Below are 16,490 nucleotides of genomic sequence, written 5' to 3' on the forward strand. Positions count from 1 at the left end.
AGAGGCCACTCAGATACAAAAACAGTGGTCATGTCAATTTCTGACAGCATGCCTCAGAGTTTCTTCTCCTGCATTTATTGGCATGTTTCGAGTGTCTTTACTAGTGGGTCTCCCTTTGGTTTTGTTCTCAGCTAAGTCCTACTCTTAACAGTATTACCCTGTCTGATCACATTTCCAAAGGACAGAGAAGTTGGAAAACCCATGTTACCTGCTAACCCATAAAGAAGTTGGTTGGCTGAAATCATGTGTTAAATGTATTTGGTTGGCCAAAAAAAGTTAATTTGGATTTTCCAGATGACAGCACAGAAAAACCCAAACAAACTTTTTGGCCAACCCAATAATATAGCAAAATACAAGAAAGACAAATATAATGTTCTGTTCTTAAGCTTAAAAAAAAAAAAGAAAACAACTCTGTGCAGGTACAGGATGGCTTTGCAGAGGTCAGAGTAAAATCAAGTCTGGTTGACAGTAGGCTCCCTGTGACCACCAATATGATATAACCCCTCCCCCAACAGTAAAGCTATCTGAGCTTTCACTGGTTAAAACGTATGATATGTCTAGAATGAGGAAGGGGGTTTCATTGTTGTTCAGTCATTCAGTCATGTCCGAGTCTCTGCGACCCCATGGACTGCAGCACACCAGGCTTCCCTGTCCTTCACTGTCTCCTGCAGTTTGCTCAGACTCATGTCCATTGAGTTGGTGATGCCATTCACCTATTTCATCCTCTGTCATCCCCTTCTCCTCCTGCCTTCAACCTTTCCCAGCATCAGGGTCTTTTCCAAGGAGTCGGCTCTTTGCATCAGATGGCCAAAGTATTGGAGCTTCAGCTTCAGCATCAGTCCTTCCAATGAGTATTCAGGGTTGATTTCCTTTAGGAAGTGTGTGGTCATGTTTTATTCTACTTCTGCCCATAAGTGAGTACCACATTTTGAGAATTAAACAGAGATATTGAAGTACCCTGGGGGAATAATAGCCATGATGTTGAGAGAACTTGAAACTGAGACTCCAAGGGAATAGTTCAATGAACTGAACCAGTTTTTCAAGAAGAGCTCCTGAAGACTCTCAGGTTGAAGAGGGATCAACTTCTCAGTTTCCTCAAAGTGTGTGTCTAGACCCCTTGAACTGAAATCATAAGGAGTCAAGTGTCAGCTCAGCAGACGGAAAAAGATCCACCAAGGTCAAGCGGGCTGCCTCAGAAGACAGTGTGTTTCTGTAGATAGAAAATGCTAGTGATGTCCTCAGAAAGAAGCTGTAAAAGGCCTCTAGGGATGACAAAGTCAGCACTAGTGAACCCTTCTATAAAGAGCCAGATAATAAATATTTTAGGCTTGTGGGCTATCCTATCGTTACAGCCACTCAACCCTGCCATTGTGGCACAGAATGAAAATATTAATGAAGCATGGCTGTGTTTAATAAAACTTTATTTGCAAAAAAAGCGACTGTGGACCAGATTTAGCCTATGGGCCATAGTTTGCCTACCTCTTCTCTAGAGGATTGATAAAATGACTTGATGCCAAGAAAAATATATTGAAGAAAAAGCAGGAAGGAAGGTTTAGAAACAGACAGGTGAGAGTAATGAGACTGTTTTCAGGATAGTAATGGAGGTAGATATGGCAGCAGGTTTGTAGAAAAATATTCCTGGGATTTGCTAAGAGTATCATTGCAGAGAAGGGCTGGTGTGGACCGCAAGTCTCTCCTTGCAAAGCAAGCAATTTAACCCATGCATTCAGGGCCACCTCATCTCATCCTAGGTCATAGATGGCTGTCTCATGCACATGATCCTATTTGTGGTTTTCTACAGTGTTAGGATTTGGGACAACAGAACATGGGAGGGTCCAGCTGAGCTTTGGGGCGACAGGTCAGTTCTGCAGTGGAGGCAGCCTTCTTCAGGCATGGAGGGCAGGGGGGTTCCTTTTCCTCCTTATCCACACACATCACATTTCACACTGTTCTGGGGGGGAAAGGTGGAGAGGAAAGACTCACACAGATTATCTCAGAATGTCAACTGGGGCTGCAAATTGAGCTTTTTGAAAAATCTCTGTGGTCCACCTCAAATATGTATGTATCCCTTTGACTTTTAGAAAAAGCTCTTCAGAGTTTATTGGAATCTCTGACCTGTCCACCCTACACACCAACCCAGCACCTGGAGCGGGAGCAGGCCCTGGCCAAGGAATTTGCGGAAATTCTGCATTTCACCCTTCGATTCGATGAGCTGAAGGTTAGGCCATGTGTGCTTGGACAATTTAACAGATTCGTACTGAGCACCTGCATGTCCAGGTGCTTTGCAGGGCTGTGGGGTGGGGGAAAAAGACTAGGGAAGTAGCTCCTTTCCTCGAGAGACCTGTGATGTGGTGAGAATTCACACTCCTTGTGGTCAAAGTGATTTACAATGGTGGTTTGTACGTGGAAATTCAAAATCTGCCAGATGCAACCAGAGAAAACATCTCAAGTGTCTATTCCTCTTTGGAAGCAAGTGTGCTTTCCCTAAAATCTAGCCTAGGGTAAAAATAGGGCAAATTCTTAAATAATGAAGCTCTGAGTCTATTTTTAACCCAAAGTTATTTTGACTCTTGGGTAACAAGGAGAAGTCCTGGTATCTGTGCAAAATATAGTGCCTGGACTTCAGGTGCATAACCCCCCTCTGATGCTGAGAAATGACCTTCTTTCCTCTTTTCTGAACTTCAGATGAGGAACCCAGCTATTCAGAATGACTTCAGCTACTACAGAAGGACCATCAGTCGCAATCGCATCAACAACATGCATGTGAGTCCCTGGATCTCCTGGGTCGACAGCCCCAGGTTCCAAATCTCTTTTAATTTCTGCATCAGGAGGGGCACAGGGAGAAGACAGAGCCTTTGTGATTCATTTTCCGGAGATGTTGACCATCTCTTTATCAATCGCATCTTCTCATCTTCTTTTCATCAGCTAGACATTGAGAATGAAGTCAACAATGAGATGGCAAATCGAATGTCCCTGTTCTATGCAGAAGCCACGCCAATGCTGAAAACCCTCAGCAACGCCACCATGCACTTTGTCTCCGAAGTAAGTGATGTTGACCAACAGAGTGCCTTCTGTCCTGTTGTACATAAAACCTGCTAACAGGCTGACACCCTTTTTGTCTCCCATTTAGAACAAAACCCTGCCAATAGAGAACACCACAGACTGCCTCAGTACGATGACAAGTGTTTGTAAAGTCATGCTGGAAACTCCGTAAGTTAAATCAGAGGTGTAGCCATGTCGAAAATTCACGTATCTCTGTAACAATGATGATGGTGGTGATGACAACTTCTAACATGTGGGTCAGCACGTCAACATTTCCTTATATATTAACTGAATTAATTTCATAAAGAACTCTGGCTCTAGGTGTAGTTATCCCCATCTTAAAGCTGAAGAAGACGAGGCAGAAATTGGTTAACTGACATCTTCCCAAAGATCACATGGCTTGTTAGATGGCAGAATCAAAACTCGAATCAAAGATGCAGGAGAAGTTGTATGCAGATAAAATGGTGGATTAAGTTAAATGACTGGGTATTGTTATAAGTATGTTGGAGAAAAGATTTGAGAGAATATTTAAAAAGAAAAGATTTAAGAGAATATTTAAAACTTAGAAGAGGTAAGACTATTGTAAAAATGATAATGAAAATCTCTCTTTCATGCATGTGGCAGTTTCTTTGTACTTAAATTAGTTGCTAGATTTAAAAAATGGTTGAGTTGTTGAGGTGAGGCAGTATGGTAATGAGGAAATCTTCACTCCAGTGTCAGGGTTCCCCTTATTCTATTTATTTTGTAGCCCCTCTGTGCCCATTGACAAGTGGTCTGACCTGTCTGGACCTTGGTTTCCTTACCTGATGAGATCATCATAATGCCATCTACGAGGCAGAAAGTTTGGGAGTGCCAAAGGCATCAAGAATGTCTTCTAAAATTTGATGTTCTGTTCAAATGTAAGATGACATTCCTTTCAGATATTTCATTTATATTTAAGTTAATATTTATTCCAAGATGGAAATAGTAATCATCATCATTGTGGGGCCAAGTCAGAATGAAGTTGATGTTAAGAAAGCCTCTAGAATTGGCCTGAATTATCTGAATCATCAATGACCCTGTCAAGGTAAGTGAACAAAATTCAAGCTCCACAAATACTCTCAACCCAATCAGTGGTGTGCAATCTCTTTCAGGTATCTTTGCCAATCTAATTCAATCTGCAGCCTGTATCTTAACAAAGGAAGTTACCCTGACTGGCGACGCAGTAGCTGCTCTATAGAAATGAGCTTGATTCGTTTTCTCCATAATAAAGCCATTATTCTCTATAATCTAGGACAGCCAGAGAGACCTGCTATAAAATATTCATGATTGATGGGCGGGGGAGTTATGTACGTGATGAGCTGGCTTGCTGAGGGCAGAAGAGAAAAGAATTTACTGCCCTCCAATTTACCTTGTTTTCACACTGGTTGGATAGATTCAAGGAGAATTATCATCGCCAGTTTCTTTAAGAGCTTATTAACCTGGTTCTTGCAGGTCTAGGATTGTTCTCAAGAGAGGATTGCAGGAGGCTAAACTAGCCAGTTGTGGAGCCAAAAACAAACACACTCTGTCATGGAAGTAACACCTCTGCCATTTCTCATCTCTTCCAGGGAATACAGGAGTAGGTTTACCAGTGAAGAAACGCTGATGTTCTGCATGAGGGTCATGGTGGGGGTCATCATCCTCTACGACCACGTGCACCCCGTGGGAGCTTTCTGCAAGACATCCAAGATCGATGTAAGAACAGTCATGATAGGTGATTTCCCAATAGGGTCTCGTGAATGTCACCAAACAGACCTTGCTTCTCTCTCTCCCTCCCCTCCATCCACCCCCCACCAACTGCCCATGAGTGAGTTCTCCCGGTTGCAAATCCATCAAGGCAGCTCTCCTCTTAGCAAGAAGTCCAGTCCTGTTCACGGGCTTACAGCAAATGCATTCAACCTCAAAGGCACAGAAGAAGAGTGGAGATGCTGATTCCCTCAGCCTGTAGAGGGGTTGGGGATGAACAGTCACTTAGCTGCTAGCTGCCCCTTCAGCTTACCCACGTGCCATATACATGTTTATTTGTATATATGTGTCTCAATGTGAAAAGCATCAGGAGATAACTGGATTACAAAACACCATGGTCAAATCCCAAACAACATTCCAACTTCCTGTCCCATAGCCCAGCAGATGGTACTACCTGATTCTCATGCTTTTTCTTGTCCTTGGACTATGCTTGAGCCCTACCCAGAGTGCCCGCCCTCTTCTCCACTAGGGGAGGGTTTCTTTAAGACACTCCTCACATGTCCCCTCATGTGGAGCATGTCTCCCACTCCCTGCATGGAGCAGAGCCTTGCTTCTCTTCCGGCCCCAAAGTTCCCGCCATTTTGGATTTTCTGACAGACTCTGGGGCTTCCCTGGTGGCTCAGCAGGAAAGCATCTGCCTGCAGTGCAGGAGACACAGGTTCAATCCCTGGGTTGGGAAGATCCCCTGGAGAAGGAAATGGCAACCCACTCCAGTATTCTTGCCTGGGAAATCCCATGGACAGGGAGCCTGGTGGGCTGTAGTCAAGGGGGTCACAAACAGTTGGACACGACTTGGCGACTAAACAACAAACACAGATTCTGAGTTTGTTGGCAAGAGCAGAGACCAGGATCTATACACCTGATGCCCACTCCATTGCCTGACAGTGTCCTTGGTCCATAGAGCATGATGCTCAGTAGACGCTCCATAAAATTTTTGCTGAGTGAATGAATAGGATTGGAAAACAAATGATAGTGGTGTGCACTAGGATTGTGCACAACACTCCCTGTTGATTGTGGGATAAAGACACTCCTCTCAGCCCAGTGTTTGCCTGCAGCAGCACCAGTAGTGTATCCCTGTATTAATTTAAAGCCTTCTAAGCACACAATAGGACCTTTGGTACTAACTTATTCTGACACAGCTAAGTAGGGGCATGCACACTCTAGACTCATTCATGCATACACAAGAGCATCTCTGATGCTTTAGTTCTGTGCAGACAGAAGGTCCAGATGCCCGTAGGGGCTGTGAGTCTGAAGAGTGTAAGAAAATATATCAATTCATAATGCAACTCGGTTTACTTATTTTGAGGTTCTGGCTTCCTAGCATAGCTAGCCATGGTTCTCCATAGAGTCTTTCTTATTTTTAATATAATTGTTTTTATTTCTCAAGAAAATAAATATTTATATAACAATTTGGGGAAAATAAAGGAAATCAATATACAGAAAATTAAACATATCTGGGTAACCTCACCATGGACAGGTGACCACCATCAATAAGTCACATGTGTTTGTCCCTTCATTTTATATAGATGTTTGGGTGTCTGTGTGTATGTAGTAATACTTAACAGATTAGCACCCTGCTATAATTGCTATTTAAAAACATATTTAATTTGCTTAACAGTATATTACCGAGTTTTTTCCATACCAATAAATATTTTATTGTATTCTTCGTAGGCTTTAACATTTTCATGCTATAGATTGAGCATAAATAGCTCTATTAATAACCCATGAATATCATTTGAATATGGATTGAATTTATTACCCAGTACTCATAGGACATTCTCATTTACCACAGCCATTTGTTAACTTGTCAGAGAGTCAATAATTAAAAATACACTGAGTACCATTATGTCTTGTAGCCTTAACCTTTAAAAAAAGCTCGTCCTTGCTTGTCACTCACTGACTCTTTCTGCGGAGGATGTAAACATTATACGATGTTCGTTCTAACCCTCCCCAGGCCTGATGAAGTCTGTTTGCTCATGTCGGTCTCACTAAGAATGGCTTGCTTGTATTGAAGCTCACCCATGTCTCTAAGAAAGTTTCAGATTTACAGAGCACAGTATATATACTACATAAGGGGCTGTTTTTCTCTGATGACATAAAGGCTCTCCTTCCAGATATCAGTCTGCTTCGAAGTCAGCAGTTACAGGCACGGGGTTTATAAACCCTCAGGGTATCAGCATCAACCATGAAGAAGCAGATAATGGACTAGATCCTGTCCCCTGCACTTACAGAGAACGTGTTCTGGAGCCCAAAATGGAAGTGCTGAGCTCTAGACACCCAGATGAGGGAGAAATTCCTTCTGTAGAGAGGCAGAGAAAGAGGGCGATGTTTCAGGTGGATCTGGGGGATCTTACCAAGTGGATGGAGAGAAGGAAGAGCACTCCAGGCAGAGGATTCATCCCAGCAGAGTCATCACGGCCCAGAGGGATGTTTGTCATTTAGAGAACAGATGCTATAAATGGGTGTCAGGGATGCAGGCTGGAGTGAGGTGGCATTTTCAACTGATTTCATTAAAACTACATGGAGCGATCTAATACAGTCACTCTTTAAGCCCAGTCCCCGAGCCCACACCTCACCCAGAATCCCAGACCCCCACCTCCTCTGGACACCTGAGGTATGGCCGGCCTCAAATCAAAGGTTCTCACTTTCACACAGACCTGCTCCTCCTCCTGGGCTCCTGTCTCAGGTATTTCACCTCCTTTCAACCTGGGGTCAAAGCCAAACCTGGGGTTCTTCCACAGAACCTAGGCACAATCTTGTTCGCTCTTCACCGTCACACCTCCTCAGACACCGAGTCCTGTGGCCTGGACCTCAGCGCGTCCTCTCATCTCGCCCTGACCCTCTGTGTCTACTGCTGCTCTCACACACTCACTCACACGCTCACTCACACGCTCACTCACACTGTCACTCACATGTTCACTCACACCCTCCCTCACACGCTCACTCACATGCTCACTCACACCCTCCCTCACACCGTCACTCGCACGCTAACTCACACCCTCCCTCACACCGTCACTCACACGCTCACTCACACCCTCCCTCACACCGTCACTCACACCCTCCCTCACACGCTCACTCACATGCTCACTCACACACTCACTCACACGCTCACTCACACTGTCACTCACATGCTCACTTACACCCTCCCTCACACGCTCACTCACATGCTCACTCACACCCTCCCTCACACCCTCCCTCACACTGTCACTCGCACGCTAACTCACACCCTCCCTCACACCGTCACTCACAAGCTCACTCACACCCTCCCTCACACGCTCACTCACACCCTCCCTCACACGCTCACTCACATGCTCACTCACACACTCACTCACACGCTCACTCACACTGTCACTCACATGCTCACTCACACCCTCCCTCACACGCTCACTCACATGCTCACTCACACCCTCCCTCACACCCTCCCTCACACTGTCACTCACATGCTCACTCACACCCTCCCTTACACCCTCCCTCACACTGTCACTCGCACGCTAACTCACACCCTCCCTCACACCGTCACTCACAAGCTCACTCACACCCTCCCTCACACACTCACTCACACCCTCCCTCACACCGTCACTCACATCCTCCCTTTCAGGGGCTCCCACTGGCCCTCCCATCTCCAGCTCTGCCTCCTCAGATCCCTTTCAGTATTAATCACATTATTAGATTGTTGAAGACCTATCAAGAATATTTTCCACAGGTCAAGGCCTCGAGTCCTGAATATGTTGTTAAACGCACATTGAATCTGGTCCCGACTGCATCTCTGACTGTGTCTTGTAATTCACGCCCCAGGCTTTCATCAGCCTGAGATCGAACTAGAAATTCCCATAGAGTGTCCACCACACTCCTGCCTCTTTTCTAATCTGCGTCCCCATTTCTCCCCGGGCACTTTTTACAAGAACACATATCAGAGGATGATAAGGAGCTGTTTGTCTCTCTTCTCCCACTGGACTCTGAGCTCTTGGGAGAGGGACTGAATCTCTTCATCCTGTGCTTGTCCTCGTCCTGCACCTGTGACAGGCGTCTCTGATTTACCACAGCATTCTTTTTGGATGAGTCTAAACATACCCCCAAATGATTCTCAGCCCTGTGCTTCTGGCTGCCCCCATCAATCCAACAAGCTTTATCAGGTTTTTAGGAAAAAGCTTTCAACCTACAAGAACATTTTCTAAGTGACCATTGTGAGAGGTCCTTAGTACTGTATACTGTCAGTGCATGAATATCTGTGAGTTTGAAATGACTGACTATATTCTTTCCAGAGGATTCTTCCTTTGTGGAAAAAATTCCCATATATGAATAACATAATGTGATCTATTAAGATGCAGGTTTAGCTTTCATGTATTTCCCAAATGATGAATAAATTATATTGCAAGTACACAAAAAACTAAGAAACTTGCCCAAGTTTGTGAAGATGCTAAACAAAGAAGGATGGATGAAACCCAGGCATTCTGCCTCCATGTGCTTCATATTCCTAACTATTGTCCTTTATTGGCCCTCTCCTGGCCTAGGGAGGGAGACAAATTAATCTGAGCACTAAAATCTCTAAGGTTCTCTGAGAAATGTCAGTGTACTATCAGGGATACAAATACGTCTACCTGGTGAAGGTAATGAGATCAGAAGAAGCTTCCTGGTGTTGGTGAGCTCTAGCTGAGTCCTAAAAAAATTTTTAAAGAGATTACCAGTCAAACAATTAAAGGAGGAAATGCATTCTGGGCAGAAGGGTGGTATAAAATGATCACGTTTGCAGCTCATTTGGTCAGCCTCCCCTGAGCACAGATTGGAGAAGCTCTGCTCTTGGCTCTGGTGTCCAAGACAAGAAAATCAGTCTCAAGTCTTTGTCCCCAAAGGCCAGACACAGAAGACATTCAATTGTGGTATAATATGAAAACTGACATAGACACTTCTAGAAACCCACAGAAGCAACTCCCTGGCCCGACGGAGGAGGAAGGTTTGTTGGTCATTTCAATGTTTGGTTTCTATGAGCACAAACAATGTGGTATTATTACAGGTAGATGTTGTTATGGACAGATACTATGATGGGCAGAATTGCTAAGATATTAACCAAATCTTGTTCTTTCTCTTCCTAGATGAAAGGCTGCATAAAGGTTTTGAAGGAACAGGCCCCAGACAGTGTGGAGGGGCTGCTGAATGCCCTCAGGTGAGCCTCAGCCCTGTGGCGCAGCAATCCTTCAGATCCACTGCTGATTTAGATGCTGCCAGGGTCCGAGGGCTAAAAACACCAAGCTTAACCTCTTACGTCTGTTAACACATGTTGAGGTCAGCCCCATTTTTATCATCCCCTTTTCACAGATGGAAGAAGCTGAAATTTAGAGAAGTCAACTCACTTGGCGAAAGTTTTCATGACAGATGGCTGAGTCGAGATTAAACCCAGGTCTGAGTGACCCTGCAAGTCAAAGACCAGATCCTGGCCACACTGCTTTGTGGTTGGTGGGGACTTGTCAGGAGAAGAAACCTCCTGGGTCTCACTTCCCCCTCCACCCCTGCTCCCCACACCTGGCTGCACATGAGAATTATGTGCATAGCTTTTGCCAACACAGGTGCTTGGGTCCAACCCAGGCCAGATGAATTTTAATCGCTGGGGTAGGGGCTCAGGAATCCATTTTGGGTTTGTGGGTTTGTTCTGAAGGTCCCTGCATGAGGCATCTGTGCAGTTGCCAATACTGAGAACCCTACTCCCCTGTCTAGATGCCCTTGTTTCTGGCCAGTGCTCCTGACAGCTCCTCTCTGCTCCCGAGCCATGCTAAAGCATGCTCTTCCCAAGGACACATGCACTTAATCCACTGCAGGGGCAGGCTTCTTATTTGTTTAGCTGTGACACATCTATATAGTTTGTTGAATCATGCCAATCGGATTGCCATCTGGAAAAGTTTATGGTCCCTGCTGTCTTACTCATTGTTGATTTCCCTCTGTTCCTCTCAATACCATTCATGTAGTGAATGTTCAATAAGTGGGATGGAGCAATGAACCTCTCTGATGTACAACATGTATGTTTCATGCTCTCATTTAATCATCACAAGTCAGAGTGGTAAGATCTATTATCCCCATCTAATAAAGGAAGAAACTCAGATGCACATGACACGAATAAATTATACACTGAGGCTGATCCTTTTTGGTGCAGCTGCTAAGTCACCATTCTTCAGAACAGATGTGGATTAACCTAAGAGTCTTTCAAATCCTGTGGGTAAACCAAGATTTTTCTCCATTGGTGCTCATTTCATAGAAAGCAGACTTTCCACACTCACTAAGAAACCTTTTGGCTTCTGATTTTTCTTTTAAGATTTTTTTTGATGCAGACCATGTTAAGTCTTTGTTAAATTCATGATGATATTGCTTCTGTTTTATGTTTTGGTTTTTTGGCCATGAGGTGTGTGGGAATCTTGACTACCCGACCAGGGATCGAACCCACGCCCCTTGCATTGAAAGGTTGACCACTGGACCATCAGGGAAGTCCAGTGTCATTCAGTTAAGCAAGGCTTGGAGACCAGGGCACTGTGGTAGACTGCAAGTTCCATCGGGTTCTTGGCATTTTGTGTCTCCTTTAGGCACTGTGATGAAGTCAGAGGGTACAGACTTTTGAGGCAGCCAGACCTGGATCCACATCAGAAACCACAAATTGTTCATAAATCATGCATTGTTATATTTGTCATCTGGAATGGGTCATTTAACTTCTCTAAATCTCAGTTTGCTCATCTGTAAAATGGAAGTAATAACCTGTCCTGCAAAGAGTTAGTGTGAGTGTGAGTGAAATAAAAACTTCCACAGAGTGCCTAGAACATGGTCAAGATTTTATTACACGTTCATTCTCCTTCCCTTCCTTTTCATGACCTATTTCTACACCAGTTAATGTGAGGATACACATTACACCACGTACACTTTACACCACTTTTGTTTCCTATATGGATCTGCCTTAGTGCCCCCTTGTGGTGGTAATGAGGATAAGCACTCTCACAAAAGGAGAAAACAGTAACCAGAGAGTTGGATAATGTTGTTATGGTGACTCAGTGGTCAAGAATCCTCCTGCCAGCGCAGGAGATGTGGGTTCGATCCCTGGTGGAGGAAATGGCAGCCCATTCCAGTATCCTTGCCTGGGGAATCCCATGGACAGAGGAGCCTGTGAGCTATAGTCCATAGGGTGCCAAAAGCGTCACACACGATTTAGCAACTAAGCAACAACAGTGTTGTTATAGGCAAACCGACCTTTTAATATCTGTGACTCAGGAGCTGTGCCCTAGATGGCCAACAGCCTGCACTCAAGCACGTGAAATCTGTCTCCCTGGAAAACGAGATTGCTTGTATCTCTTCCATGTAATTATTTGATTAGGTAGAAGATCTATTTGTTTAATAACCAAAATATAAACTTCTTTAGAAGGAAGGATTGAATATTAAATCTGAGACTAAGTTGGGCACTGAAGTGTGACTCTTTGTGAAAAGAACGGATGCCAAGTTTGATTTCTAAATATCAGCTGTGCCTCCCAAGCTAAAGATGAGCTGACAACTCCGATGGAAGCTGTCTCAGAGCTCACTGTTTGCACACTGTTTGCACACTGACTGCCATCATTTTCTCTCCACCCAGGTTCACTACAAAGCACTTGAATGATGAATCGACTTCCAAACAGATTCGAGCGATGCTTCAGTAAAGCCTTGCTCAATGAAGAGGATCTTTGAACTGACCTCAGAAGATGTATATGTTTACATAATTTAATACAGATTGATGTTAATACTTGTGTATTTACATAACCGTTCCCTTCTTGTCACTGAAATATATGGACCTTAATTTGTATCCTGACTGACTCAACCCAGAGATCATAAATTGACTGGAGAGCCTTACCTTCGATGTCTAAAACAAAAACCCCTTCTCCAAAAGGCAGAATTTGGAGACGTTGATCTTTGCTACTGGAGTTCCTTACGCCTGTAACAATCAGAACTTCCCAACAGCTTGTGGTCATGTTTTAATTCTAGATGTGTGATCTCTCTGGGAAGTATAGTTAGAGAAACATGAAGAGTTTGATTTCCTGGGTCAGCCCAGCTACAAGAAACACAACTGTTATCCTGACAGAGAGAGAGGGGGAATCCCAGAAAAGAAAAATGCACGTGGAGATACAAATCCCAGTGTCTGGAATTCAGCACACCCCCTCTCTTTCCTCAGATGGCACAGCACCCTTGCAACTTTTCTGTTTGCACCTATTTTATTTATCAGCATTTTCTCTTCCTGTTTTGATTTATACCCTGTAACATTCCCTTTCCATTTTTCAAGAGGAAAAAATCAGCGTGTTTGCATCAGTTTGTGGAGGAGAAGGGAGAATAGAGAGATGTGCTCTTGTGGCTGGGCTGGTGACTGTCGTGGAAGTGGGGACAGGTGGGGAAGAAGGGCATCCAAGCAACAATGACAGTCATCTCTCTACTTCAACCCTCTGTCTCCAGGATCAGGGAAGTGGAGCTCTGGCTAAAATTGTGGGTGAGGTTGCTAATATTCCAGTTGTCTGTGGAGCGCTAGGCACACAACTCCTCCTAATAGGAGCCATGGCCTCTGGGGACCATTCATGTGGCAGCAGAGATCTAGCTAGACCTTAACTAGTTATCAGAAAGCTTGGGGAATTTAGAGGGGAGATTTTTATTTTCTGGTTATCTGATATTTAAAAGACAGCTCCTCCGGGACCTAACTACCAGCTTGTTACAATGTATAAACTCGGGCCTGAGTACTGGGATTAAATCCTAGACTTGTTGATTCAGAGTGAACTTGGAAAATTCACTTAAATTCTATGTGTCTCACTGTCCTCATCTATAAAATGGGCAAATAAAATAGATAACCTCCAATACTCCTATAAGACCATGAGCCAATAAGACTGACTCTCACATCCTTCGTTTGTAAATAGAGTCCGGTAAGCATCACCCCACCTTGCCTTGATGATTAGCGATATGACAAGGGTTATTCTGTCTGCAGATCAGAGTTTAGAGTGGAATCTTGGAAATCTTCTATTCTGGTCTCCAGTGAGGATGAAGTCAAACAGCATCACCCCTCTGTAGGACTAGAACCCAGGATGCCTCATTCCTGATTCCATGTCCTTTTCTTTTCACCACGTGGCCTATGCATACATACTATAGGGTGATATTGGACACTTTTAAATAAACCTTCAACCTGGCCTGTATAATTGCTTGCCTATTTCTGATAGAAGCAGAGAGTTGCCCAGGGAATGATAATTCCAGAAGTTGGGTTTGAGTATATCAGAGTTTGATGTCATTGTCCCAAGGAATGAGCTGTCACACCATTACTTTCTGGATTTTGGTGGCCAGGTGGTAGTCCCTTGAGTCCTCTTAAGAATAGGAGAGACATACTTAGGTTTTGTTTATTTTTACTAAATCCATTCAGTGGCAGAATGGATTCCCTGGTCTATATCTAAATGTCAGTCAGTCAATAAAGAGGGGAAAAGCCCTTTTCCTTAGAGCTTTTCAAGCTGAACAAGTACAGATGGTTGGATGAGGGTTCTGTCATCATAACAGAAACGCACTAAATGGCTTTCAAAGACCTTTCCAAACCTAGCGATTCTTAAACCCTAGAGGAATCCAGAAGTTTGGATAACACTGGGTGAACAAATTCATTAGATACTCAGCTTCTTTTACTTGGAAGCCACATGTCTTTGGGCAACAACTTTCAAGACTAGAAATGTAAAAGTACTCAATATTTATTGTAATGGGGGCTATTTTCCTCCCATATCAGACAAGGACTTGCAGAGTAAATGGTTGAGCACATTTATAATTTTTAATTCGACTTTCTCTCAAGTTGGACCAAACATATGGGGAGAGAGCTGCTGGCCTGCCCCAATTTAGCCAGGCCACCTTGTTTCAAAGCCAAGATTCACCAGTACATGGATTCTCAAAAGCCCAGGGCCTAAACTATTGCTTCTGGTTAGCAGCAGGACAGGTTAACTGAATGTCTGTGATCACTAACAGGTGATGGGCCTTGGGTCCACTCCAGAGCTATAGTGGGAGACAAATTCTTTTAACAGACTGTCCTTCAGGTGTCCTTGAACAATCACATTTTGTGTGCTGCATGCATGTGTGTCCAGGACCCATGAGCTGGGCAGGGGAAAGTGCTAGCCACGGTATCCATGATCCTATGTCAATGTTAGCTATATTTCATATTTGCGGTCTCATAGTTTTCAAATAAAAGTGTACTCCATTACTCAGATATTTATTTTTGGGCAAGTGACAAGGTGAAAATTACATTTCTTAGATGCACTGCTACTTTGGCATTATAATTTTGTTTTCAGAAACCTTTTATGTGCCACTAGGCATTAGTTTAAAAAAGAAAGTGACAATGTTTTGAATTGTGGTGACCCATTGGGGCTGGAGTTTTAATTAAGAACCAGAAAGAAACTCCTGGATACTATCCTTTAACTATTAGTTAATATCATGCTTCATCAGTCTTTGCTCCTAGTCATCACCATTGTATCAAGATATTAATGGTAAACTGAGGTTTTTAATACATTATCACATTTAAGTAACAGTAATTTCATGCTTCCTCAAAAGAAAAATGAAGCTTATTCAGTCTTGGGATCTAACTGTGCAGTAGACATCAGAGACTTCTCATTCAATCTTGTATCCCAGACAGCTACAAATTTTTGTAGATGTTAATAATAAACATTGGAATTTTGTCTTAAAGAAACAAAAACTTTGGAACCCAATGTTCCCACTACATCTATAAAGGCTTTTGCATACACAAAGCTGTTTAAAAAGTGTCATATGTTGTTTGCTGAAGTCATTGTAATTTTTTTGCCTGCTCTGCCTCTTTTTGTACAGAAGTTTTGAGTGTGAAATGAAAATTAAAGTTTGGTACATATATTTAAAAATATACTTCTTTTATATGATGTTCAAGGTTGAGTGGGTAATAATCACACAGTCATAAGTACTTGCTGTGCTGTTAGTCACTCAGTTGTGGCTGACTCTGCAACCCATGGACTGTAGCCCACCGGGCTCCTCTGTCCATGCAATTCTCCAGGCAAGAATACTGGAGTGGGTAGCCTTTCCCTTCTCCAGGGGATGTTCCCAACCCAGGGGTCAAACCCAGGTCTCCTGCATTGCAGGTAGATTCTTTGCCATCTGAGACACCAGGGAAGCTCTAGATGCTTGCTGCATGTAAATATTTGCTAAATGTCTGCTCTGGGGATCAGGAAATCACACCAATTGCCTTCACCTCTCTAAGCCTCCATTTCTTCATATATCCAAAATCTGAAGCATCCAAAATGAACTCCTCTTGGTACCAGTTGTATTTATGCACTTCAGTGAAGACCCCCATTATTTAAAAAGGCATAAACTACAGAGATGCATGACATATTTAGAGATGCATGAGACCTACTTATTCAAGGATGCTAAGAAGTAAAAGAGCATTTATTTGCTCTTTTATTTTTTCTCATGAGTGTAGTGGCTTTCTGGGTTTGGCAAAATTAATAATAACCTAATCCATAAAAGCACATTTTTCAGGCAATTTAAACTCAAAAGCAACTCTCCTAATGATTAAACACTGAAACTTCTCTAGAGCACTACTTTTAATCCCTGAACCTCTTAAGCTGATCACCTAAGACCTAATTGTGTGTGTTTTCAGTGGGTCAGAGTCCCCAAGAGAGACTTTCCATGAGTCTATATACAAAACACAAAGGGAA

At 43.4% G+C, this 16,490-nt stretch overlaps 1 protein-coding gene across 1 annotated transcript in view; it reads left to right on the forward strand.

Moving 5' to 3' along the window:
* CYRIA (CYFIP related Rac1 interactor A) overlaps positions 1-15,680 on the forward strand; it is a 101,828-nt gene extending 86,148 nt beyond the window's left edge. The window contains exons 6-12 of the mRNA XM_043469324.1: positions 2,082-2,218; positions 2,686-2,763; positions 2,926-3,042; positions 3,131-3,210; positions 4,632-4,758; positions 9,900-9,970; positions 12,407-15,680. Coding sequence (XP_043325259.1) covers positions 2,082-2,218; positions 2,686-2,763; positions 2,926-3,042; positions 3,131-3,210; positions 4,632-4,758; positions 9,900-9,970; positions 12,407-12,470 — 674 coding nt within the window. The 3' untranslated portion in view covers positions 12,471-15,680. The remainder of the gene's footprint in view (positions 1-2,081; positions 2,219-2,685; positions 2,764-2,925; positions 3,043-3,130; positions 3,211-4,631; positions 4,759-9,899; positions 9,971-12,406) is intronic.
* The last annotated feature ends 810 nt before the right edge of the window (positions 15,681-16,490 follow it).

This window comes from Cervus canadensis, chromosome 5 (genome assembly GCF_019320065.1).
Source record: "Cervus canadensis isolate Bull #8, Minnesota chromosome 5, ASM1932006v1, whole genome shotgun sequence".
Taxonomy (NCBI): Eukaryota; Metazoa; Chordata; class Mammalia; order Artiodactyla; family Cervidae; genus Cervus; species Cervus canadensis.